A 26,675-nucleotide genomic window follows, 5' to 3' on the forward strand; every position below is an offset into this window, starting at 1 on the left:
ATCGGGCTGAAGGATGATATTAGTTTTACTGATTAGATAGCTATTTATGAAATTTGTAAAGTGTAATTGACATTTGATGATTAAATAAAAGTTGTTATTTATTTATGAGTAAAGTGTTACTATCTTGTGTCAATCGTTTACTATTGTTTCAATTTTGCATGTTTTGACTTCCAGAATAATTATGTTATGGTATATCATATTATTCGAACCATCCACAGTCAATCATACTTTGGAAGTAGGTATTGAGGCAAGACTTTCATGAATGGGTCTGTAGTTTGTCTGGGACAAAGGGACTGCAGTGTTCATAAGTACTCCTGGAATGGGATTCGAGTATTGGATTCAACTCACGCTCACTTATATCACTTCATGGAATTTATCTCGAGTGATCGTGAGACGGTAATATCATATAAGTCTTCAAACCTAGAGATATGAGTTGTTGACCATGAGTTGGTTGTACATTGATTGTACGAAAACGCATCGGTAACTCGATGTTATAAAACATGCTTTTGTGTATGATTCAACAAGTAGTTAGTACAAGCATATGATTCGAAGTTTATCTGCTCCTTCTAGTCCTTGGAGGATTAGAAGCGATATCTGGGCCCCTCGATGATTTTGTTTGACCTATGTGTCGGGCCCGGTCAGAACTAAATTGATGTGTTCTATTAAGTTCTATGTAAAACAGATCGGAAATCGGGAAACAAACTGCTGGACAATAAGTATGACATTGTTCCATGTATTTGTCTGGCTGATATCTTGAGAGCAGAGGATTATATGATCACTTATCTTAAATGGCAGGTCATCTTAGTTCCGCGAGACTTTAAAAGAGCTACGATTGCTGGTCGGATCCTGAAGCCATACTTGCAGCTATAGTTATTAGACTTATCCAAGTGTGAGACTGTTAGATAAGGTGTCTAAGTCCATAACTATATCTGGTATGTACTTGACCCGATTTGGCATGGTCCATTTGGGTTGCATGGCATCATAACAATTGGATAGACAAAGTGAGAAAAATGACACTTATGGTTTGTTAATATATTATAAGTTCTAATATATTAATATCAAATCATATTATTTAATTAGTATTGATCAAGAATTAATTTGGAATTAATTTTGTGATCAAAAGGGACTAATTAAATATACGGGGATTGATTTTTAAATCATTCATTCTTATATAGTGGGCTTATGACCCATGGTTCATTGGAACCTCATGGTAAGCAAAATCGGCCACTAAGACAAGAACCTCATGGTAAGCAAAATCGGCCACTAAGACAAGAACAAGGAGGGATAGCCGATTTTGAGTGAAAGTGTTCTTCTCTCAAGTTATTCCAAGAGTTGTGGTGTTGTGTGAAACATTTGAGGCATCACATTTGGGGTGCTAGGCTCACAAGGTCTTAAGGAATCCAAGCTACAAGAAAGGTATGTCATTCTACTAGTTTTTATATTACAAGTACCCCATGCCATGTTAGTTAGGATGAGAAACCTTGGAAAATCAAATTTGCATGTATATTAGAGAAGACATAGATGCAAGGTTTCTAGGGTTGCATGTACATCATAGGAGTGTTAGAATTCTCTAAACCCATCAGAATGTACAACTACCCCAATACCAGCTGATGATGAGCCGTATGAAGATGGAGAAGAACCCATCGAGGAAGAGGAGCAGCCTAGCGAAGAGTTCGGTGCAGTACCCACAGGTAGTTCACCGTACCTATATTCGTCTTCCCAATATGAATGAAGAGACTCGGGAGGAGGACCCTACTGAGTCGGAGTCATCCCCATAGATTTTTGCTCCATTTCCCACATCCTCTCTCAGTATTCATGCTACGGGACCCAGGACTATAACTACCCCCAGAAACTCCATTCCTATCCCATTCCACATCCTCACTACCATCATTATTGATACCATCAAAGAAGCCTTGCCCTACCCACAAATGGACGCCACAGGTGGTAGAGTGTATTAGGGAGGAGAGTATTGGGTTTTATGAGGTCGGAGAGTCCTCCCAAGCACCTAGGAAAGATCCCATTCGAGAGGATCCCACAGATAGAGCGATCTCAGTGTTAGTCCTGCGAGTAGCACGACATAGGGATCATATACATCAGGTCGAGGAAGATCTTGACTCACTAAAGAGGGAGATCATGTTAGTAGCTGGTAGAGTTAGAGATCTAGAGCAAAGGAGAGATATAGACAAGATGAGGATCCTCCACCCATATGATCATCTGGAGGAGACTCATTCTCTAGTATAGTATCAGCAGATCGTGATCGAGAGTCTAGAGCAACGTGTAAGGGAGTCGGAGTTGAGATTGATGGTGTCGGAGATAGGTACAGCCACTATGGAGGTTATGATCAGTTGCCTTCTGCACCAGTTAGCACAGATGGTGGCTTGGATGGTAGTTTGTTTTGGTCTATGGTAGATAGTTCTAGCCAAGGAAAGTTAGGAACTATGATTTTTGGGTTTGAGGGAGGGAAAAGTAGTGTAGCAGAAAATAGGATACTCCTATGTCTTTTTCTTGTAAAATAGATGTCCATCCTATTCAAACCACATCATTGTACACTCTTTTGGGAAATCTGATGTAAAAATTTATGGAAGTTAAAGAAAATTTTGTGATCTTAATGTATATGGTGTTACTTGTTTGATTCGTTTTCTTGATATAGTTAAATATCTTAACTAAATTATCAAAGTAAAACTCAAACTTTATCATAACAACTAACATATGCCATAAATTTAGAATCACGCCTCACACCAGGAGAAACCCAAAACCACCCGAACCCAATCTCGAGCCTATGAGCTCAGTCGTTATTGAGGTGTTAGTAGTCCAACACGTCGCTGATGCATTAGCAAACCTAAAGACCCCTATGAACATAGTATCATGAGGAAATGGAGGTGAGAGTTCGCAAGGAGATAACTGAGGTCCAACTAGGGTTTTTTCTTATAAAGATTTTATGAACTATAAACCAAAACCCTTCTATGGAAACGAAGGCGTAGTTGGTCTGACTAGGTGGATAGAAAAGATGGAGTCTATTTTTGCAATAAGCTTTTGTCTGGAGTATTGTAAAGTTATGTTCGCCGCCTGTACCCTGGCAGATGCAGCCCTAAGCTGGTGGACCAGTTATACGAATACCATGGGAATTAATGTAGAAAATGCCATGTCTTGGAGTGAGTAAAAGAAAATCATGATTGAGGAGTACTGCCCATGCGAGGAGATATGGAAGCTGGAGCAGGAGTTGTAAAATCTGACGATGCAGGAAGCTGATGTTGCCACCTATACCATCCGTTTCACTGACCTTGTTGATAGGTTTTATAGGTTACAAAATTCATGTGGCGGAAAATAACTTAACTCTTAAGTTCACATGCAACCTAATTTGGATCTATGTTTTCACTATTGAAAGTTATAATCTATAAACATCAAAGAACCCTATGGAAACCCTAGTATTTTCGAAAATCATAAATAAGTTAGCTTTTACATACCTTTTGATTATTCTTGTAAATAACCAATGAATTCCTCCGTCAATAGCTCTTGGAAGCAAACACTTGAAATCTCGTGCCTTTGATGGTTTACACACAAACCCTAGAAACTAAGGAAAATTGAAGAGAGAGGAAAGTGGATATGATTTTAGCTATTCCCTTTGTAGAAGTGATGGCCGAAAATATGATGCCAAGGGACTCTATATATAGTTGATACAAGGAGCCTTAGAAACCCCAATTTGAATACAATATTATTATTTCAAATTTGGTTATTATCCAACTCCTTAATTATCTTTATGGATTAATCCAAAACACTTATTTTATCCCTAAAAACCGTCCATAACCTATGGAACGTTCTGGAACCTCTTTTGTTCAACTATTCAACAATTACAGCTTTAGTCCTTTAACTTTTAATTAATCCAATTAATCCCAAAATTAATTCTATTTAATTCTTAATTAAATAATACTATTTCTAATTAATATATTATTCTCATAATATATTAATAAATCTTTTGTTTTTATTTATTAATCATATAATAAATCAATAAATCAGTCTCTCTCTCTAAAAGTCATCGTATTCAATTTCTAGGTTTGAGGGCAACTCAAAAGGACTTTGCTAATACTTCAAGTATATACCAATTTGGTTGTTGGCTTTGAAAGCTAATCAAACAGTTTCCCACTTGGATAAATCTATAACTACAATTGCCAGTATAATTTCTAAATTAAACAGAAAAGGGTGCTTCCTCCAGACTCTGATCTAATCAAACATTAGTCCTAAGATAAGTGATCAAATCTTCCTTCATTCTTCACGATATCATAGGGATATGAGACATGGATTAGAATTAATCTCATTGTCAAAAATTATGTTTCCCGATTTCCCGATTTGTGATGACCTCGTAAGACTTACTAATTGAACACATCAATTTAGTCATGGTTGGGCCCAACACTATAAGTCAACACCAAATCACTGAGGGGCCCAAAGATATTGCTTTTCCCATTAGGGAAAAAGGAACGAATAAACTTTGACGCGTATGCTTGTATCCTTTGCTCACCAAATTATACATGACACTATGTTTTATAACATCATGTTACTGATGCGTTTTCGTGATACCAATGTATAACCGACTTGTAAATTACAACTCATATATCTCCGTTTTAAGAATATAAGATATTGTCTCAAAATTACTCGTGATAGAATCCATGAAGTTATTCTCTGAGCGTGGATTTATCCAATCCTCAAATCTCCATTTTCTGGGTACTCATGAACGTTATAGCATCACAATTGCCATGTCTAATCTTCTTAGACAATCTACAATCCAATTCATGACAGTCTTCATTCACTACTTACTTCTTAAAGTATGATCCAATATGGAGTTTCAAATAATCAAATTATTCATGAAGTAAAACATGCAAATCGAAACACAGGAATAAATAATTGACAAAAGTAGTAGACAAACTCATAAATAATCTATATAATTCAATCCCCATGATCAATTATATTTATTCTATTACAAGTTTCAAACTAATCATCTAACTACTAAAACTAATATCATCACTCAAACCAATACTCCTAGCATGCTGATTATCTTCTGATGACACTCTCCTTACTATGATGACCTTCTTCAACTCTATGTATGATATAATGGTACTTTCTATCGATATGTCTGGACTTACCATGATCTCTTGGTTCTTTGGTCAAAGCAACTGCTCCTTCCTTATCACAGAAAAGTTCCATTGGCTCCTGAATGGTCGAAACTACTCTGAGATCGGCGATGAAGTTCTTCAGCCAAGACGCTTCCTTTGATGCTTCAATTGCTGCTATGTACTCTAATTCAAAAATATAATCAGCCACTGTGTCTTGCTTGGAACTTTTCCAAGTGACTGCTCCTCCATTGTGTGCTGGTTGAGAATGAAGGTTGTCTCTATCTGTTTGAATGCTGGCATCACTATACCCACTCATTCTCAACGTATCACTACCACAAAGGACTAGAACCAAGTCCTTTGTCCATTGTAGATACTTGAGTATGTTCTTCACTACAATCCAATGAACTCTGCCAGGATTTCCCTGAAAGCAACTAACCATGCTTAGAGCAAAAGACACATCAGGGCGAGTACATGTCATAGCGTACATGATCGATCCTGCAGCCGAAGCATATTGGACTCGACTCATGCCATCTATCTCTTCATCTTTACTGGGACTTTGAGTCTTACTCAATTTGGCATTACTCTGAATAGGTAGCTCTCCTTTCTTTGAATTTTCCATACTAAACCGCTTTAGTACCTTATCCAAGTATGTACTTTGGCTAATACCAATTAGACTTTTCTTTCTATCCCTTAAAATTCTTATCCCAAGAATATAAGCAGCTTCCCCTAGATCCTTCATGGAGAAACACTTCCTGAGCCAACATTTCACTTTTTGCAAGGTCTGAATGTTGTTTACCATAAGGAGTATGTCATCAACATACAATACTATGAAAGTTACTATACTCCTACTAGCCTTGAAATACACACAAGACTCTTCCTCACTACTAGAGAAACCAAATTCTTTGACTTTCTCATGGAAGCAAAGATTCCGGCTGTGAGATGCTTGTTTCAGTCCATAAATAGATTTCTCAATCTTACACATTCTATTAGGAAGCTTTGCATCTACGAAACCCTCTGGCTAAATCATGTAAACATCTTCAGCCAACTTCCCGTTAAGGAAAGCAGTTTTGACATCCATCTACCATATTTCATAGTCATGAAAGGCAGCTATGGTGAGCATTATCCTAATAGAATTTATCATGGCCACTGTGAGGAGGTCTCATCATAGTCAATCCCTAGGGCTTGAATAAATCCATTCACTACCATTCATGCCCTGAAAGCGTGTACATTTCCATACATTGTGTAATGCCCGTGTTTCTAGGCTAGGCATTAATATTGACATGATAGTCTAGGTTAACCTTTGTGACTCATTTTGGAGAAATGAAAAGGAATTACGTGAAAATTATGTGTTTTATGTGTTTTATGCTTAATTATTAGGATTTAATTAATTAAGATTAAAAATGAGCGTCGAAAATAAATAATAGATAAAGCCGATATTTATTAAGAAAGATGTAGTGGTCGTGACAAGGATTACGGATATATAAAGAATGCCAAAATCCGAGTTATAACGAAGAAGTTATGACCTGTCGAAGTTTCGCGACAAACCGACACAGTGCCGAATGTCGTAAAAAGTGAGTTTTTGATAAACTACTTTTTGGCCTTAGTGATCTAAACGAAACTCGTAGTATTCGTTAAACCGAGAAGTTCGATAAAAAGAACGCCCAAATCTGACTTCATATGAGGAAGTTATGATTTTTCAAAGTTTCAGCTTAGCAGTAGACAGCTAAAAACTCGAATTTTAGATCAAGTGATTTTTAACCGACATAACCTAAATGAGAATCGAAGGTCTCGTAAATAGTAGCACAACGGTAAAAAGTCTGACGAAAACGGACGTCGGATGAAGAAGTTATGAATTTTTAACGGATTTCCAGTCCCGGTCTGTTAAAAATAATAATATAAAAATAAATTCAAAATTTTCGGACGAAGTCTAAACGAAAGTTGTAGAGCATAGTTTTCTCTACGCGTGCATATAAAGAACGTCAAAAACGGAGCCCGTATGAGAAAGTTATGGATTTTACAAGATTTGACACAATTTTCGAGAAATTTCGCATGAATAGTGCTGCCACGTCACCCTTCGCATGCAGCCTCCACGTGGCATCTTTTGATTGGACCGCAGCCTCGCGTGGCAACCACTGATTGGTCCGAAGTCGTCACCCTTCTTCCCCATTGGACCGAAGTCCGGTCCACTAAGAGGCCTCCAGCTATCCGAGCCGAAGCCCTGTCTCGCCATCTGTCCGAACCGAGGCCTCGCAGCCTGCCGCGTGTCCGAACCCTCGCATACATGTCCTTCTTCCGCGGCTGCCACGTGCCTCGCTGACTCACCTCTTCTCGGCCGACCTTCGGATCTCACTCCTATAAATAGGAGCCTTGCGAACCCTCCCGGGTAAAAATGGGATTTTGCCATTTTTGACCCCTTTTTCCATATTTTTACTATCCCGACATCCCCCGAAGCCCCTGTACTTATTCCAAAGCCCGAAACACGCCCCGAGATTCCCGAGAAGCCCGAAAAATTTATCTTTTCAGTTTTGAAGCCCGACCTTTCGCAGAGCCCGGTTTCTCAATAAAACTCCCGGTTTTATTAGAAACGATCGTTTTAGGAAATGAATTGCTGCCCGATTTTCATTAAATCAGGTGAGTGTGTAGTCACTTTCATCTTACACATAGATATGAAGTATTTTATATAAAATACGTGCTATGTGTATATATGTTGTTTGTTTATTCGAGATGGGTGTTGAATGAATGTTTTATACATGTTTAAAATGATTTAAAAATGTATATATATTTTATCTTCAAATATGTTGGGTAAAACATGGGTAGATAAAGTATGAGGGATAAAAGTACAGTATAGATGTACGTTAGTAGCTATGAATTTAGTACAGTATAGATGTACGTTGGTAGCTATGGATTTAGTACGTTGGCAGCTATGGACTTAGTGCCTGTTGTGTAAACCTTGGCGACGATGTGACTTCGTGCCTATTTGACATAAGTTGTTGAAGGAAAACAATGTTGTCACCCCGATGTTTGTTTTATTTGACATAAATTGCTAAGGAAAAGCAGTGTTGTCACCACGTTGGTTGTTTTATTTGACATAAATTGATGAGGAAAGCAATGTTGTCACCATACTGATTGTTTTATGTCAGGTGGTCTTATTTGACATAAATTGCTGAATAAAGCAATGTTGTCACCTATTATTGGTTGTTTTATTTGACATAAATTGCTGAGGGAAAAGCAATGTTGTCACCCCAGTGTTTGCCTTATTTGACATAGATTTCTGAAGAAAGCAATGTTGTCACCTTATTGGTCGTTTTGTGTTAGGTTGTCTTGTTTGGCATAGATTGCTAAGGAAAGCAGTGTTGTCACCACATTGGTTGCCTTATTTGACATAATTGCTGAGGAACCCCCGAAGCAAAGTTTTCACCCCTAATGAAAATCCTTAGGCTAGGTCCCTTGTGATAGTTGTTCTAGGGACGTAAGGTGAGGATAACGGGAATGGGTAATTAGGGTTAATTTGGTTGATTGATTGATGTTTAAGCATAATAAATTATGTACTGTGGGTTGAAAACCCTATATGCTCACCAGGCTTCCAAGCCTGACCCACTCAGCTTTTTATATTACAGGTAGTGGACCCCGAGCATAGTCGGATGATGATGATGAGTGATTTTTGGATTATAAGTCAGTAGTTATAAATAACTGTTGTAAGGCTTATAATGTATTGTTTATGCTTTTGATCTATATCGGAACATGACATCCCGAGGTTTTGATATAAAAGGAAATTATATATTTCTTAAAGAATGGTTCTGATAAACTTTTATCATGTTTTGTTTTGGGGACCAATTCCGCAACATCTTTTAAAAAGATTTCTCTGATTTTATTTTAAAAAGCATAAACGAAATCGGTCTTTTCTGGCAGTGAAATTAGGGATGTCACACATTGTCGGTCTTTTTCTTGAATATCCATTTGCAACCCACTATCTTTCGACCAGGTTCTTGATTAACCAAATTCCAAACTTGGTTATCATACATGGACTTGATCTCGTTGTCCATTGCCTTTTTCCACTTGGCAGCTTCAGGGCCTTCCATTGCCTCCTTGTAGTTAGCTGGCTCATCCAAATTTACCTGTGTACAATCACTGACAAACGTGTCACCATCTGAAGTTATATGGCAAGCATAGAACTCAGGTGGTATGCTAACTCTAATAGAATATCGAAGAGGTATCGAATTGTCAATGGGTTAAACAGGAGTCTCATCCTCTGGTTGAGCGATATTATCTTCTAAGGTTTCTTCACTGGTTGACTCTTGAATCTCTTTAAGGTCAATTGTACTCCTACTGTCTTTTTTGCATATGAGCTCTCTCTCACGAAAGACTCTTCTTTGTGCTACAAAGACCACGTTTATCGCTAGTTCCGTAGAACAAATATCCAAAAGACTTTTGTGGGTATCCAATTAAAACACATCTCTGACTTCTAGGTTCTAACATGTCACGAGTCCCTTGTCTAACGAAAGCTTCATAACCCTAGACCCTGATATGTGCGAACAAGGGAACTTTCCATGTCCACATTTCGTGAGGTGTTTTGACAACCTTCTTAGTAGCGACACAATTGAGGATATGGGTGGCTGTCTCTAAGTGATACCCCCAGAAAGAAATGGGAAGAGAAGCTCGACTCATCATGAAATGAACCATGTCGAACAAGTTCCGATTACGCCTCTCAGCCACACCATTAAGTTGTGGTGTCCTAGGAAGAGTCAATTGAGAAACTATTCCACATTCCTTTGAGATAGTCATGGAAATTGATACTAAGATACTCTCCGCCTCTATCAGATCGAAGCATATTTATCTTCATGCCTAATTATTTCTCGACTTCATGTTTTACTCTTTGAACTTTTCAAAGGTTTCTGATTTATTTTTGATTAAATAGATATAACCATATCTGCTATAATCATTTATGAATGTTACATAAAATCGATTAGCATTCCTTGTTGTGGATCTGAAGGGTCCACACACATATGTGGGTATTAGATCCAACAAACCTTCACCTCTTTCACAGGATCCATTGAAAAGTGATTTTGTCATTGTAACATCCCAAATTTCAAGACCAAAAATTTTGTTTTTATTTAAGCAATTTATAAAAAAGTTTACTGAAAACATCATCAATATCATATCAAACCCATAAACCCATAAGTCAAATGTCATAAAACATGTCATCGAATAATAATGTCAGAGTACAATCCCAAGAACATCATAGTGCGAAAGATAGTGGTGTGATGCGCTGCTACCGTGCCGGCTCCTTTCCCTTCGAAGAAGAAGGACCTGAAACAAAATTGTAAACCGTAAGCACAAAGCTTAGTGAGTTCCCCCATCATACCTCATACCATATAAAAATCATATTGTCGGACAATTCTGGGGTGCCCGACCTACCCGGCCAGGCCATTCTGGGGTACCCGACCTACCCTGCCAGGCTGTTCTGGGGTGCCCGACCTACCCTCCGGTTTATCTCAACCGGCTACGGGGACTATTTCACCCCTACTACTACCATATAATAACATAGCATAAACATACTGCCAGGCAATTCTGGGGTGCCCGACCTACCCTTCAAGCCTTACGACCGTGACACGGGGACTATTCCCCCTATTACCACTACCACATAACATCATATCATATTAGCACATAAAACATATCAGGTACTAGCAAACCTAGATAATTATCACAAAGACAATCATCTAATCAAACAACTCCTACAGTCCTACTAGTGGGCCGACATTGTGGTCGTGGACCCACTTCTACTGGAAGGTAACTCACCTCAATGTCGTGCAGCAAATGAACTGTCCTCGGTGCTGGGATAAACCCTCCTCAAACTCCTCCACATAACAGTCTTCCTCAGTTACTCTTTCATATTAATAACCCCTTTAAGGGTCAATCTTGGATAATGGCCAAGTCAAAGTCAAAGTAAATGCTCTGGTCAAAGTCAACATCCTGGTTGACTCAACTCGCTGAGTTGGTCCATCAACTCATCGAGTTCTATAATTCAGAGAATCTCGAATTCGCAATCTGCCTCGTCGAGTTACCCTCTAACTCGGCGAGTTTCTCCTTATGACAGAATCGGGACTTTCCATTTAAACTCGTCGAGTCCTTCCATGGACTCGTCGAGTTCTCCTCCATACAGTCGGGACATTTGCTCACTGACTCGGCGAGTTCATCCTTGGACTCGTCGAGTTATTAACCTTTAAGTCCAAAACACGTCTAACTGGCAAAGTCATCTTCTAGACTCAACAAGTTGCTAAGTAACAGAGAAGGTTGGGGAACCAAGAACCGACTCGCTGAGTCCTAAGAACGACTCGTCGAGTCCCCCATGATCCCAAAACTATACAGTCGATTTCATCCGGGCTTAATGCATCCAAAACATATATCTGGCCTCCTAGGGTCGATATAACACGTAAAGTTAAAAGCTTTACGTTCATGCATGGGCTATTTAGCTCAAAAACCCCTAAAAAGTGGTTCCTAGGATGCATGGGACTCCCGTGGCCATAAATTTGGCACCTTTATGCCATGTAGTCCCTCAAATGATCTGGATCTAAAGTCAATACCCCAAAACATGCTTGCATCCATGAATGGTTCCAAAAATGACTCATTAAAGCCCTAAACTACTCCAAGAAGAGATCTAATAGATGAATGGTCAAGGTATAAACTTTATACCTCAAATGAGCTGGAAATGGAAAAAAAAAACTACGGATCTACTTGCTTCCTCTTAAACTCCCAAGCTTCTTCTTCCTTCTCAAGCTTCAAAACCACCAAAAATACACAAAAATGGCTCAAGAACACTCAAAATGGGATAGGGTTTCGAGTTAGGGTTTTCTGGACTAAGGGAGGCGATGAGGGAGGCCATAGTGGGGGTGTTAAGGTGTTTAAATAGGGTGCCAACCCCAAAAATTAGGGTTTCACTCTGGCAGACCTACTCGTCGAGTCGAGGCTCCCCGACTCGTCGAGTAGACTTCAAGTCTCGCGTCCACATATCCAATTCCTACTCGACGAGTTTGGGGCCTCCAACTCGTTGAGTCCCTTTGTAAAAATGCATAATTCTTATTTAAAATACATAACAGGAACCTGGCGTTACAAATCTCCCGCACTTATTTTAGACTTCATCCTCGAAGTCTGCTGCTGCATCCGGAAAAAGCTCGGGGTAGTGCTCCCTCATCTCGTCCTCCGGTTCCCAGTCCATTATGATCCCTTGTGGTGCTGCCATTGCACCTTCACCAACTCGACCTTCTTGCTCCTCAGATCCTTCATCTTCCTGTCGAGGATGGCTACCAGTCGCTTGATGTAGCTCAGGCTGTCATCAACCTGGATATCCTCTAGAGGAACCATCGCAGAGTCGTCTACCAGGCACTTCCGTAGTTGGGAGCCATGAAAGGTGTTGTGGATCTGACTGAGCTTGGCTGGAAGATCCAGCCTATACGCCACCTTGCCCACCCAGGCTGCAGCCCTGAAAGGACCAATGTATCTGGGGCCCAACTTGCCCCACTTCCTGAACCGGATGACACCTTTCCAAGGTGACACCTTCAGGAGAACCCTATCTCCCACCTGAAACTCCAGGTCCGATCGGCACTTGTCGGCATAGCTCTTCTGCCGACTCTAAGCAGTCTGTAGCCTACTCCGGACCTACTGGATCCTCTCTGTCGTCTTGAGCACCACCTTGGTACTCCCCATGACCCTCTGTCCAACCTCACCCCAACATATCAGGGTTCTAAACTTCCTCTCGTATAACATCTCGAAGGGAGGACGGTCGATACTCGCGTAGTAGCTATTATTGTAGGAAAACTCTGCCAAGGGAAGCTAGGTATCCCAGCTACCACTGAAGTCTAATACGCATGCTCGCAGCATTTCCTCCAAGGTATGGATGGTTCGCTCACTCTGACCATCCGTCTGAGGGTGGAAAGTCGTGCTAAAATGCAGACGAGTACCCAACTCTTCATGGAATTTCCTCCAAAATCTGGAAGTGAATCGCATGTCACGGTCAGAGAACACGGAAACTGGCACTCTGTGTCGAGCTACTACCTCTCTGATGTAGATATCGGCCAGCTTCTCGGCCGAGATGCTCTCCTGGATTGGTATGAAGTGAGCACTCTTGGTCAACCGATCCACGATGACCCAAATCGAATCCACCCCTCGTGCGGTCCTGGGAAGCTTTGCGATGAAGTCCACAGTAATATCTTACCATTTCCACATGGGGATATCCAACAGCTGCGTCTTGTCGCGAGGCCTCTGGTGCTCAACCTTGACCTTCCTACAGGTCAGTCATCTCTCGACGTACTAGGATACATCCCGCTTCATGCAAGGCCACCAGTAATCAGGATGAAGATCTCTGTACATCTTGGTCGCCCCGGGATGAATAGAAAATTGAGATTTGTGCGCCTCCTCCATCAGAACCTGGCGCACACCTCTGTGATATAGAACCCACACCCTATGGTGTAGTGGCAACAACCCACGGCTATCATAGTCGAAGGAGGAAACCTGACCCACAATACGCTCACTCTTCCGATGTTCCTCCTTTATAGCCTCCTTCTGGGCCTCTCGGATCTGCTCCAAAAGCGGAGTCACTACTGTCATCCGTAAGAAAATTTCTCTGATCGGGGCTGCCTTGCGGCTAAGAGCATCGGCCACAACATTGGTTTTCCCCGGGTGGTAGAGGATCTCACTATCGTAATCCTTCACCACATCTAGCCACCGATGCTGCCTCATGTTAAGATTCGGCTGATCCATAAGGTACTTCAGACTCTTGTGATCCAGACTCTTATGATCCGTGTAAATGGTACAACTGACCCTATAGAGGTAATGTCGCCCAATCTTGAGAACGAAGACAATCGCCCCCAACTCTAGATCATGCGTCGGGTAGTTCGCCTCGTGAGGCTTCAGCTGCATCGAGGCGTAGGCGATGACATGCCCTCTCGGCATCAACACTGCGCCCAATCTCGAAATGGACGCATCGCAGTACACTACAAAATCCTCTACGCCCTTAGGTATGGCTAAGATCGGCGCCTCGCACAACCTCTGCCTCAACGTCTCAAACGTTGTCTGCTGCTCAGGCCCCCAGCAAAATACGACGGCATTCTTTGTCAGTCGGGTCAAGGGTACTGCTATCTTGGAGAAGTCCTGAATAAACCTCCGGTAATAGCCTGATAACCCTAGGAAACTCTGAATCTCAGATGGAGACTTCGGAACCTCCCATCTCATCCCAGCCTCCACCTTGGTCGGGTCAACCAAAATCCCGTTCTGGTTGACAAGGTGCCCCAAAAACTGCACCTCACGCAACCAAAACTCGCATTTGGAGAACTTGGCGTACAAGCTCTCCCTTCTCAGGGTATCCAACACCTCCCGCAAGTACTCCTCATGATGCTCCTGCGTCTTGGAGTAAACCAAGATATCGTCAATGAAAACTATCACAGAACGATCCAGCATCGGTCTGCACACGCGGTTCATGAGGTCCATGAACGCGACAGGAGTATTGGTGAGCCTGAAATGCATCACCACGAACTCGTAATGGGCATAGCGAGTCTGAAAAGCGGTCTTCTGCACATCCTCCTCTCTGACTCGCATCTGGTGGTAGCCTGAACGCAAATCTATCTTGGAAAACCAAGACACCCCCTGTAGCTGGTCGAAGAGATCATCAATCATCGAGAGTGGGTAACGGTTCTTCACCGTTACCTTGTTCAGCTCCCAGTAATCTATACACATCCGATGCGACCCCTCCTTCTTCTTCACAAACAGGATCAGGGCTCCCCAAGGAGAACTGCTCAGCCTGATAAATCCCTTGTCTAACAGCTCCTGTAGCTGTGTAGACAACTCCCGCATCTCGGAAGGAGCCAACCGTTACGGTGCCTTGGCTATCAGAGTTGCACAGGGGACTAGGTTGATCCGGAACTCCACCTGCCTCTCCGGAGGTATCCTAGGCAGCTCCTCTAGAAATACGTCTGGGTACTCTCGCACCACTGGCACATCACTTACGGTCGCTTTACCCGCTTCCCGGGTATCCATAACGTAGGCGACGTATCTAGCGCAACCCTGGTAAAGGTAGCGCCCAGTCCTCGCTGCTGAGCATGCGGCTTCTCGCCCTAAATCTCCAGCTCTCCCCCACTTGGGTTCCTAATACGCACGAGGTGCTGTGCACAGTCGATCACCACCCCATTAGGGCTCAACCAGTCCATGCCTATGATAACCTTGTTCCCACGTAACGGAATGGGAACCAAATCCACGAGGTAACGCTCGCCATATAACCTCAACACGCAGTCTCTGAAAACCTCTGATGCTCGGACAGATCGGTCGTCAGCAATCTCAACCTTAAAAGGATAGTCTAACATGTCGGAAGGCTTAGAAAACCTCTTGCTAAGAGCAAGAAAGACAAACGATCGGGTAGCCCCCGAGTCGAATAACACCTGAACTGGGATGCCGTTCACATGGAACGATCCGGTTACCACATTAGGTGCGGCACGCGCCTCCTCGACGGTCAGCTGGAAGGCTCGACTCCTCACCACCGGAGCATCTGTCTTGCCCTGTCAGCCATCCGTAATCCGCAGGGTCGCTGGTGCTGCTGTTGTCAATCTCGGGCAGTTGGCCTTTTATGGCCCTTATGATTGCAATGAAAGAAAATCAGGTCTGATGTCTGGAAGGTGGGGGTAGGGGCAGTACAATCCCTGCACAAGTGCCCAGTCTTTCCGCACTTGTAGCAGCCCGATGACCCTAGTCTACAAACCCCCTCATGTGGCCTTCCGCATTTCCTACAGCGGCTCCGGTCTGACTGGCCCTTCAAATTCGAGTCGACTCCCTTGGGTTTCTTCTCTGAAACCCCAGTACCTTGCTCAGTCTCCGCCTTTCTCTTCCGGATGTGCTCAATGTCAATCTCCCTCTCCCTCGCCCTCATAATCATGTCATCCAATGTCGGGCATGCCGAGTAGCTGACATGTTTTCGAATGTTAGCTCTCAACATGTCATGATAGCGGGTCTTCCGCATCTCCTCTTCCCCTGCATACTGAGGTACCAGTAAGGCCCTCTCCCTAAACTTGGCGGTAATCTCCGCCACTGACTCAGCCGTATGCCTCATATCCATAAACACCTTGGCTAGATGTTGAAGCTCCATAACCGGCGCAAACTCAGCCCTAAACCTGGTCACAAAATCCAACCAAGTCATAGCCTCAATGGATGGGGCTCCCAAAGAATCACTGACCGCCTCCCACCAATCTCGAGCTCGGTCCCTCAAACAACCTGCAGAATACCGGACCTTCGGCCCCTCAGGGCAGAAGCTCGTCAACTTAGCAGACTCCATGTCTGCGATCCACCTCCTGGAAACAAAGGGGTCCTTCACCCCGTGGAATTCTGGCACACCACATCTCTAGAAGTCCTTGAAGGAGAGTGTGCGTGTCCCTGACTGAGTGGCCGCCATGTCACTCCGAAACACCCTGAGGCGATCCTCCATCAGCTCGATAATCCCTTCCGTGATCGACCTGAAAATCACCGGGGTCGACTCAAGGATGCCTCTCGTGATCTCAAAAGCAATGAACTCACGTAGTCCCTCATCGACTGGCTCGGGAGCTGATCCCGAACCTGATCCTGACCCTGAACCTCTCCCTCCGTGTCGCGTAATCACCACCATTCTGAAACAAAACACATAATCGTTAGGGTCATACATAACCTCGAGAGGTCTCACACATTCTACAAGTTCCCTGGTTCTATCTCAGCCCTCCTTGACTCGAGTACGGATCCTCTGCTTTCCGTAGTACGGGCCCATACTACCTTCCACATCTATCCGTACTTTCAGTAGTACGGGTCCATACTCCCTTCTACTACTACGGTTCACTGCACTAATCTCATCCTAGGCTTACCCTAGGGTAACTCTCCAACCTACTCTCTGCCATCAGCTGTATAAGGAATCCCTGCTACCTTAACATAACTAGCTTGCGAACACCATTACATAACACTAAGACCAGATAATTCTTCGAATGAGATATCGCACCCTACAACGGTTAGACTCAAACAAGAGTTGCGAAATAGGGCTAGACCTAACCTTCTGAAATTATTTAGTCCTCACAATATGTAACTTAACGTATTCGTTTACTAGTTAGCTAAATATAACTAGAACTCATAAAAGCACAAAGAAATCACCATTCGAGCATTGATTAACCATACCAAGCATATCCTATTCAGGTCATCATATTACTGACTAATCAGTTCTAGCATGTAACTCAATAAGCACATATGGCAGGCACATAAGGCATATTCCTAGATCCTTAGCCCTAATCTAGCATGCAGTTCTCATACACATATAATAGGCATATAAGGCATTATTCCTAGATCCTTAGCCCTAATCTAGCATGCAGTTCTCATAATCATATCATATCATAACATAACATGTATGGGTATCTTGGGGAAAACTTACTTGAGCTCGGTCGGTTGCACGCATCACACACCTTGTTCTTTCTCAAAACCTTTTATTTTAAAAACTTAGAAAAAAAATTTCTTTTAAAAATCTTTCAAACCCTCGATTTGAGTCCAGACACCCCCGAGGGTGTGTCTGAATCCCTCAAACCAAGGCTCTGATACCAACTTGTAACATCTCAAATTTCAAGACCAAAAATTTTGTTTTTAATTAAGCAATTTATAAAACAGTTTACTGAAAACATCATCAATATCATATCAAACCCATAAACCCATACGTCAAATGTCATAAAACATGTCATGGAATAACAATGTCAGAGTACAATCCCAAGAACATCATAGTGCGGAAGATGGTGGTGTGATGCGCTGCTACCGTGCCGGCTCCTTTCCCTTCGAAGAAGAAGGACCTGAAACAAAATTGTAAACCGTAAGCACAAAGCTTAGTGATTTCCCCCATCATACCTCATACCATATAACAATCATACTGTCAGACAATTCTGGGGTGCCCGACCTACCCTGTTAGACCATTCTGGGGTGCCCGACATACTCTCCCAGGCCGTTCTGGAGTGCCCGACCTACCCTCCGGTTTATCTCAACCGGCTACGGGGACTATTCCACCCCTACTACTACCATATAATAACACATCATAAACATACTGCCAGGCAATTCTGGGATTCCCGACCTACCCTTCGGTCCTTACGACCATGACAATGGGACTATTCCCCTATTACCACTACCACATAACATCATATCATAGTAGCACATAAAACGTATTAGGTAGTAGCAAACCTAGATAATTATCACAAAGACAATCATCTAATCAAACAACTCCTATTAGTGGGCCGACATTGTGGCCGTAGACCCACTTCTACTGGAAGGTAACTCACCTCAATGTCGTGCAGCAAATGAACTGTCCTCGGTGCTAGGATCAACCCTCCTCAAACTCCTACACATAACAGTCTTCCTCAGTTACTCTTTCATATTCAGAACCCCTTTAAGGGTCAATCTTGGATAATGGCCAAGTCAAAGTCAAATTCAATGCTTTGGTTAAAGTCAACATCCTAGTTGACTCAACTCGCCGAGTTGGTCCATCAACTCGTCGAGTTCCATAATTCAGAGAATCTTGAATTCGCGATCTGACTCACCGAGTTACCCTCTAACTCGCCGAGTTTCTCTTTATGACAGAATCGGTACTTTCCATTTAAACTCGCCGAGTCCTTCCTTGGACTCATCGAGTTCTCCTTCATACATTCGGGACATTTGCTCACTGACTCGGCGAGTTCATCCTTGGACTCATCGAGTTATTGACCATTAAGTCCAAAACATGTCTAACTGGCTGAGTCATCTTCTAGACTCAACAAGTTGATAAGTAACAGAGAAGGTTGCGGAACCAAGACCCGACTAGTCGGCTCCCCCATGATCCCAAAACTATACAGTCGATTTCATTCGGGCTTAATGCATCCAAAACATAGATCTGGCCTCCTAGGGTCGATATAACACGTAAAGCTACAAACTTTATGTTCATGCATGGTCTATTTAGCTCAAAAGCCCTAAAAAGTGGTTCCTAGGATGCATGGGACTCCCATGGCCATAAAGTTGTCACCTTTATGCCATGGAGTCCCTCAAAGGCTCTAGATCTGAAGTCAATACCCCAAAACATGCTTGCATCCATCAATGGTTCCAAAAATGGCTCCTTAAAACCCTAAACTACTCCAAGAAGAGATCTAATAGATGAATGGTCAAGGTATAAACTTTATACCTCAAATGAGCTGGAAATGGAGTACAAGCTCTGGATCTACTTGCTTCCTCTTGAACTCCCAAGCTTCTTCTTCCTTCTCAAGCTTCAAAACCACCAAAAATACACAAAAATGGCTCAAGAACACTCAAAATGGGTTAGAGTTTCGAGTTAGGCTTTTCTGGACTAAGGGAGGCGATGAGGGAGGCCATAGTGGGGGTGTTAAGGTGTTTAAATAGGGTGCGAACCCCAAAAATTAGGGTTTCACTCTGGCAGACCTACTCGTCGAGTCGAGGCTCCCCGACTCGTCGAGTAGACTTCAAGTCCCGCGTCCACATATCCAATTCCTACTCGACGAGTTTGGGGCCTCGAACTCGTTGAGTCCCTTTGTAAAAATGCATAATTTTTATTTAAAATACATACCAGGAACCGGGCGTTACAATCATCTTGCCCAAAATACAAGATTCACACTTATTATCTGGCCTTAAGTCAAATGATTCCAACACTCCATCCTTTTGGATTTGGTCGATGCGTTTCTTGTTAATGTTCCCAAGACGACAATGCCACAAGCATGCCTTGTCTAAACCATTAGATGAATCAATATGAAATACACCATTCCCTAAGATATATATACAAATCACAGTTTCATACACACCTTTACAAGGCAAAGCTTCAAACATAAAAATACCATTTTTATAACCAGTGTCGAACCATTTACATCATTAAATGAATATCAAAAACCTTGTCTAAATAGTTGAATAAAGGAGATAATGTTTCGCGTCATTTCTGACGAATATCATCAATTAACTAAGTCTAATCTAATATCACCACCAAGCAAAAGACTATAAATTCCAATCTTGATAATAGGAGAAGATCGCCTATTTCCCATGGTCAGATTCATTCTTCCATGCTCCACCTCCTCACTTTCTCTTAGCCCCTGCAAATCAGAACAAATGTGAAAACCACATCCTATATCAAGGACCCAAGAACGAGTAGATAGTGAGTCATTAGTTTGGATAGGGTAAATATCTGCCGACGATGGCTTCACTTTTCCATCCTTGATGTCTTGCAAGTACTTAAGGAAGATTCATTTTTAATGGCCCTTTTCATTGGAATAGAAGCAAGTGGCCTCTATGGGATCACTAACAGAAGAAATGTCAGAACCGGGCATTGCTTTTGGACCATTATAAGACGATCCAACATGGGCCTTGCCCGTCCAGTTCTTTTTGGGAGAATATTTCATCTTATTTCCTTTGTTTTTCCTAATGGCAAGGACAGGAGAACTGGTAGGAGTAGAGTTTTGATTTTTCTTCAAACCCGACTCAGCTATCTGCTATAGGTTGAGGATTTGGGCCAATGTGGTTTCAATGTTGTTCAAATGATAAGCTAGAATGAACTGATCATAACAAGGTGGCAAGGAGTTGAGGACCATGTCATTAGCCAACCCCTCGTTGAAATTCACATTAAGCCTTTCAAGGCGCTCCACGTATATCTGCATCCTTTGCACGTGGTTGTAAACCGACTCTCCTTCCTTCAACTTGCACGCCATGAGGGCCTTGATGAACTCATACTTTTCTTGACGAGCTCTCTTGTCAAACTTTTCCACAAGATCCAAGTTCATCTTGTAGGGCCAGTAGTCCTCATAGAACCTTTGTAATTTTGGAACTATGGTGGCGACCATGATGCAAGCAACCTTTGTCGCATCGTCGTGGTGTTTCTTATAAGAGAGGATTTCTTCAGGAGTAGCAGTGGCTTCATTGATCTCAACAAGTTTTTTTTTCAAGGACATACTTTTTTCCCTCGTATCGAAGACCCATGTTGATGTTACGCATCCAATCATTGTAGCTGGTTCCATCCAATGTCACCTTGGACACGATAGAGAGTATCGAGAACTTGTGGGTAGACGTTTGTGAAGCAGAAGCATCGCCAGGAGTAGACATCTATAGAGAAAAAGAAGTTTTAGTTAGATGATAATAAATCCTTAATATTTTAACCCATAATAAATATTTAAGTCTAAGACCCAAAATAACAATTCACAACTAAGAAAATGGATGTCCTAATCTTATCACGAATTTCAATAAAAATAAAATTCCTAGATCTTTTGAGATTCATTGAATCTTATCAATGACAGGTTTAATCTCATATTATGTTATTCTATTTGTGACTGAGATGTTGAAAATCACAAACAAGATGTGAATAACAATGCAAATATGTTTGGCACTTTCGATGTCATTTATCATCTCTAATTAATGTGTCGGTTAACCACATGCACTCCATTAACAATGACAATTTTGGAGAAGCACATTACTACTCTTTATAGTCACTATTAGTGTGTCGGTTAACCACACGCGCTCCACTAAAAACATATAAAGCATAATGTCCAATTTCATGGATTAGCATACTTTTCACATTTTTCCAAAAGTAACTAAGAGTGGGATTTTAAAAAAATTAGTTACTTTATATCATTATACTTATTAATGAGATTATGTCCCACCAAATCCATTCGGCTAACGACCCTCCACCACACATGAGAGCCGTGAGTGAGAGTGGACACACATTCAACGGTCATTTTATAGGCCGCTTCCTTATACCCTCTTTATTGCATGGTATCGTGAATGAGGCATACTAACGATTTGACTGACTTTTCTTATACATATAATATATTAAACTTTTAATAATATAAGTATAAGGTATATTTTAAAACTTTTCTAAAATAGTAGGTTTATTTTTAAATTCTGATATTAATATAAAAAATTAATTTAATTTAGAATAAGCCAATTATGATTTAATCTTTATATTTTAAATAACTACAAATTAAATTAATTTAAATCATATAAGGATTAAATAATTATTTACCATTAAACAATTAAGTAAATAATTTGAATTTAATCATAATCCTTACCCTACTAGATTTTCGAAATTTAAGGGTATAGTGATTTCCAATTTTAATTATTCTATTTTAACCAATTAAAAACAATAATTATCAAATAAGGAAACCCTAATATCCCTACCATAATTTCTAAAATTAGGTAGGAGGCTAGGGTTTCAAGAACCCTAGCCCAGGTCAAAAATCCCTTGCCCTAGGGTAAATTTTCGTAAGCCTTAATTTGATCTATTCAACTATTGTACATATTTAATTGAAAACATTTGGCTCTGATACCATTGATAGTTTTATAGGTTACAAAATTCATGTAGCGGAAAATAACTTAACTCTTAAGTTCACATGCAACCTAATTTTGATCTATGTTTTCACTATTGAATGTTATAATCTATGAACATCAAAGAACCCTATAGAAACCCTAGTATTTTTGAAAATCATAAATAAGTTAGGTTTTACATACCTTTTGATTATTCTTGTAAATAAACAATGAATTCCTTCATCAATAGCTCTTGGAAGCAAGCACCAGAAATCTCGTGTCTTTGATGGTTCACACTCAAACCCTAGCAACTAAGAAAGCTTGAAGAGAGAGGAGAGTGGATATGATTTTCGACTATTCTCTTGGTAGAAGTGATGGCCGAAAATACGATGCCAAGGGACTCTATATATAGATGATACAAGGAGCCTTAGAAACCCTAATTTGAATACAATATTATTATTTCAAATTTGGTAATTATCCAACTTCTTAATTATCTTTAAGGATTAATCCAAAACCCTTAATTTATGCCTAAAAACCGTCCATAACCTATGCAAGGTTCTGGAACCCCTTTTGTTCAACTATTGAACAGTTACAGCTTTAGTCCTTGCACTTTAATTCTAATTAATTTCTGATTAATTATTAACTAAATATTACTATTTCTAATTAATATATTATTCTCATAATATATTAATAAATCTTTTATTGTTATTTATTAATCATATAATAAATCAATAAATCAATCTTTCTTTCTAAAAGTCATCTTATTCAATTACTAGGTTTGAGGGCAACCCAAAAGTACTTTGCCAATAATTCAAGTATATACCAATTTAGTTATTAGCTTAGACGCCTAATCCAACACTTCCCACGTTATGTCATGGGATGGTCACCCCGAAATATAAGAAAATAGAGAGGTATATTTGGGGTTTGCCTCAGGTTATCTAAGGTTTAGTCACTGCCTCAAAGCCAACCATCTTCGACAGTGCCAAGAGACTAGTCGTTAGTCTGACCAATAAAGAGATTCGTCGTGGTATGATGGTCCAGAAGACTGACCTTCCGAAGGTGGAGGGTAGAAAAAGTAAATTTGGAAAAGAGTCCAAAGGGAAGGGTAGGCAACTGTTTGGGTGTCAAACCAACAAATAATGAGATAAAATAATATTAATAAAGCTCAAGTCACTGCTATTTCTTATACTAAAGATAGTATAGAGTAAGCAGGGTCGGTCCACAGGAATACAGGACTTCTTATCTTGCCATATTTTCACACATAATACAAATAATATTAAAATGGGGGATTGTGTTTGAACTTGAATTAAACTTCATAAATAAGAAAGATTGATAACAAAACGCAGTAAAAGAAGTACATTTCCGATTCTGACTCTTATACATGTATTATGTTGAAAGATGTAATATGATTATAACTCATGTTCAATCTAGGTTGGTAAGTTAGATATTAATAAACTCTAATATCCAAATTGGCAAAAGTATTTTATTCAAAACAAGCTCTTCAAATAAAACTTCATTTAATTGATTCAATTCAAATAAGTTCTTGCATCAAATCATTAAATGACATTAAGTTTTTGCACTAATTACCAACAATGTTTAACATTCCTCTTAAGCTTGGGAATATAAACATTTAATCTTTGATTGCACTAATTTTGATCTAATTACAACCAAGTAAGTGTGTGTTACTAACATCAAATCATAAAACATATACGAATTTCATAATTTGATTAACTAGATTGATAAGAACCCTAGTTCATTGATCAAGTGAAAAAGAGAACTAACCAAACACATGATTAAGATCAAATCAAAGATTACTGGATGTTAAACACAAATCAAGTTCAAGTTACAACCTAACAACACATACTTAAGAATTCAGATTCGGAAATGATAATGAAATCAACCACACATGTCTAGGTTAAACTACAAATCAAACAAGTTCAAACTCAAATTGACTTACAAAAAGGAAATTAAAGTGTTTCCAAGTGTTAATCTACTTCCAAAAGCTCTGAAAATCGCCTTCTCTCTGCCCAAAATCTGACCTTTCCCCCCAACAAAACTGATTGTCTCTATTATATGAGAGTAAAACTACTTTAAAAACTGTCGAGACGTTTACACGGCCCGTGTAAATTAAAGGGTGCCATTTACACGACCGTGTAAACAAGAAAAGTAGAATGCTCAATCCTTCCAGGCCTTCGAAGTAGAATGCTCTTGCATATGCGTTTACACGGCCCGTGTAAATTATAAGCCATCATTTACACGGCCGTGTAAATGTCTGAAAGGCTCAAATCTTCATTTCTTCATTCTCTCTCTCTTCAATGCTCCAAAACTTCTGAAACTTTGTCTCCAACTCTTTTTAACTTCCTCCATCAAGATCCAACCTTCAAAAGTCCCTGAAATATCATAAAAGTGTGTGAATGGAATTGCATCATGAAAAATCCCGAAAAATATGCAAAATGCATGAGTTTAAACCTAAATGCAATGCACTTTTATGAACTAAAACTACAAAAATGAATGCATGAAATGCATCTAACAGCAACCAACAGAGAAGAAGCGGGAAGTGATTCAGGCATTTGCAGTTACGACAACCTCGGCAGGGACTACCTCTGGAAGTAGCCCAATATGCAATGAGTGTGGGTTTTATAACAATGGAGCATGTTGAATTTGCACCAATTGTGGCAAGAAAGCTCATCTTGCCAACAGATGCAAAACCCCACCCAATCGAGGAACTGCAAGAACAAAGTGCCAAGTGTTCTATAAGTGTAAAGAAGTGGGAAACATCAGGAATGATTGTCCAAAATTGAAGGGAAAATGAGGTAATGATAGGAGTATGTCATTTGTTATAGGAGCCATAGAAACCGTCCAAGATCCGACGGTAGTTACGAGTACATTACTTATCAACAATTTATATGCAAATATACTTTTTGATATTGGCGCCGATAGAAGCTATATTACTCCCTAATTTAGGAAATTGCTAGACCACCCATCTAGTAAACTTAGGGAAGCCTATAGAGTAGAAATGGATAACTGCCAACTCGGTAGTACTCAAGAGATACTTAGGAACTTTAACTTAATGTTAGATAATCATGCTTTTCTCGTCGACCTTATGCCAATGGTCATTGGAATTTTGACGTCATCATCGGTATGGATTGGTTATCCTCTAACCACGTCAAAGTATTATGCTTCTAGAAAGTGTTACGTCTACCCCTACCAAAAAAAGAACCCTTAATCGTCTACGGTGATAAACCCGATAGAAATCTTAGGATCATCTTCTGCATGAAGGCCAGAAAATACTTGCAGAAAAGTATTATGCCTTTTAGCTCATATTGTCGATAGGAAAGATAATAAGAAGAAAAAGATCGAGGAAGTACCTCAGGTGTGCGAATACCCTGATGTATTCCCTGAAGATCTACGAGGTCTGCCGCCAGTTCGTCAAGTAGAGTTTCGGATCGATCTAGTTCCAAGATTTTCCCCAATAGCAAAGTCTCCTTATAGATTGGCACTGTCGGAGATGCATGAACTCTTCATCCAACTACAAGAACTTCTTGACAAGGGTTTTATTAGACCGAGCTTCTCAACTTGGGGAGCACCCGTTCTATTTGTCAAGAAGAAGGGTGGATCTTTCCAAATGTGCATGGACTATAGAGATCTAAATAAGTTGACCATAAAGAATAGATATCTACTACCCCGAATAGACGATCTCTTCGATCAACTGTAAGGATCCAGTTATTTCTCTAAAGTCGACCTAAGATTTGGCATCAACTTCAAGTCATGTAAGAGGACATTCCAAAGGCTGCTTTCAGAATGCGCTACGGTAATTATGAGTTTTTCGTCATGCCCTTCAGATTGAACAATGCCCCAGATGTTTTTATGGATCTCATGAATCGAGTGTTCAAGCCCTACTTGGACAAATTCGTGATTGTATTCATCGATGATATTCTGTTATACTCACGAACCAAGGAAGAGCATGGGCAACATCTTTGAGTGATCCTAGATCTTTTAAGGAAAGAAAAGTTGTACGCAAAATTCTCGAAGTGTGAATTTTGGATAAGAGAAGTACACTATCTTGAGCATGTGGTAAACAGTAGAGGTTTTCATGTCGACCCTTCCAAGATCGAAGCGGTAAAGAATTGGGAAGCGCCCAGACCCCATCAAAGGTTTGTCAGTTTTTAGGACTAGCTGGCTATTACCGGAGATTTATAGAAAATTTATCTCGTATAGCCAAACCCCTCACAACATTAACCCAAAAGTTGAAGGAAATGTTGTATAGCGCACCAATAC

General features: G+C 40.7%; 1 protein-coding gene across 1 annotated transcript; it reads right to left on the minus strand.

The window, feature by feature from the left end:
- Positions 1–20,593: 20,593 nt before the first annotated feature.
- Positions 20,594–21,100, minus strand: LOC145126448 (uncharacterized). Its single transcript, XM_079061815.1, has one exon. The coding sequence runs from the start codon at positions 21,098–21,100 to the stop codon at positions 20,594–20,596; it is 507 nt and encodes a 168-aa protein (XP_078917941.1).
- Positions 21,101–26,675: the final 5,575 nt, after the last annotated feature.

This window comes from Lactuca virosa, chromosome 7 (genome assembly GCF_052849685.1).
Source record: "Lactuca virosa cultivar CGN04683 chromosome 7, Lactuca_virosa_CGN04683_v6, whole genome shotgun sequence".
NCBI classification, from domain to species: domain Eukaryota; kingdom Viridiplantae; phylum Streptophyta; class Magnoliopsida; order Asterales; family Asteraceae; genus Lactuca; species Lactuca virosa.

Excerpts from the sequence above, each read along its gene's own strand:
- LOC145126448 (XM_079061815.1), bottom strand. The coding sequence starts at position 21,100 with ATGATTGGATGCGTAACATCAACATGGGTCTTCGATACGAGGGAAAAA.